The sequence below is a fragment of the Palaemon carinicauda genome, chromosome 41 (genome assembly GCF_036898095.1).
Source record: "Palaemon carinicauda isolate YSFRI2023 chromosome 41, ASM3689809v2, whole genome shotgun sequence".
Classification (NCBI taxonomy): Eukaryota; Metazoa; Arthropoda; class Malacostraca; order Decapoda; family Palaemonidae; genus Palaemon; species Palaemon carinicauda.
In genome coordinates this window covers 50023072-50023766 of record NC_090765.1, presented here as the reverse complement: position 1 = coordinate 50023766, position 695 = coordinate 50023072, and the positions used below count along the sequence as shown (strand labels likewise).

At 41.6% G+C, this 695-nt stretch overlaps 1 protein-coding gene across 1 annotated transcript in view; it reads right to left on the bottom strand.

The window, feature by feature from the left end:
• Positions 1-472, bottom strand: part of LOC137632318 (uncharacterized) — a 49573-nt gene extending 49101 nt beyond the window's left edge. The window contains exon 1 of the mRNA XM_068364234.1: positions 193-472. Coding sequence (XP_068220335.1) covers positions 193-370 — 178 coding nt within the window. The 5' untranslated portion in view covers positions 371-472. The remainder of the gene's footprint in view (positions 1-192) is intronic.
• Between the last annotated feature and the right edge of the window lie 223 nt (positions 473-695).

The following is a 695-nucleotide window of genomic DNA, read 5'->3' as shown; positions in this document are numbered from 1 at the left end:
ATATATATATATATACATACATATGTGTGTGTGTGGATAACTTAATGCTAGCAAATACCACAAAATTATTGGTCTGTAATTAGAAATGAATGAAGTAATATGAGAGAGAGAGAGAGAGAGAGAGAGAGAGAGAGAGAGAGAGAGAGAGAGAGAGAGAGAGAGAGAGAGAGAGAGAGCGCGCAAATCACTCACCCATCCTCAATTCATTATCTTCTTTTGACGAGATGGCGTAGGACATCAGGGTCGACTCCTCTCGAAATCTCTGAATTCGAATCCTGTAACAGACAGTGAAATCCTTGAGCTCCGGGAAGGGCGTGATCAGCCTGGCAAAGCTGGTGTTGGAGGGGACGCCCGTGGGCTGCAGAAGCATCACCCTCACTTCGTCGGGGTTGAGGGGCGGTAGACCAGTTATGGCGGGCGAGTCCTTCTCCTTGGACGGGGTTGATGACTCTTGGGCGTTGGTCGGCCATGCGAAATCTGTCGGGTGGAGAATTTATTATTATTATTATTATTATTATTATTATTATTATTATTATTACTTGCTAAGCTACAACCCTAATTGGAAAAGCAAGATGCTTTAAGCCCAGGGGCTACAACAAGGAAAAGAGCTCAGTGAGGAAAGGAAACAAAGAAAAATAAAATATTTTAATAAGAGCAACGAGATTAAAATAATTATCTCTTATATAAACTATAAA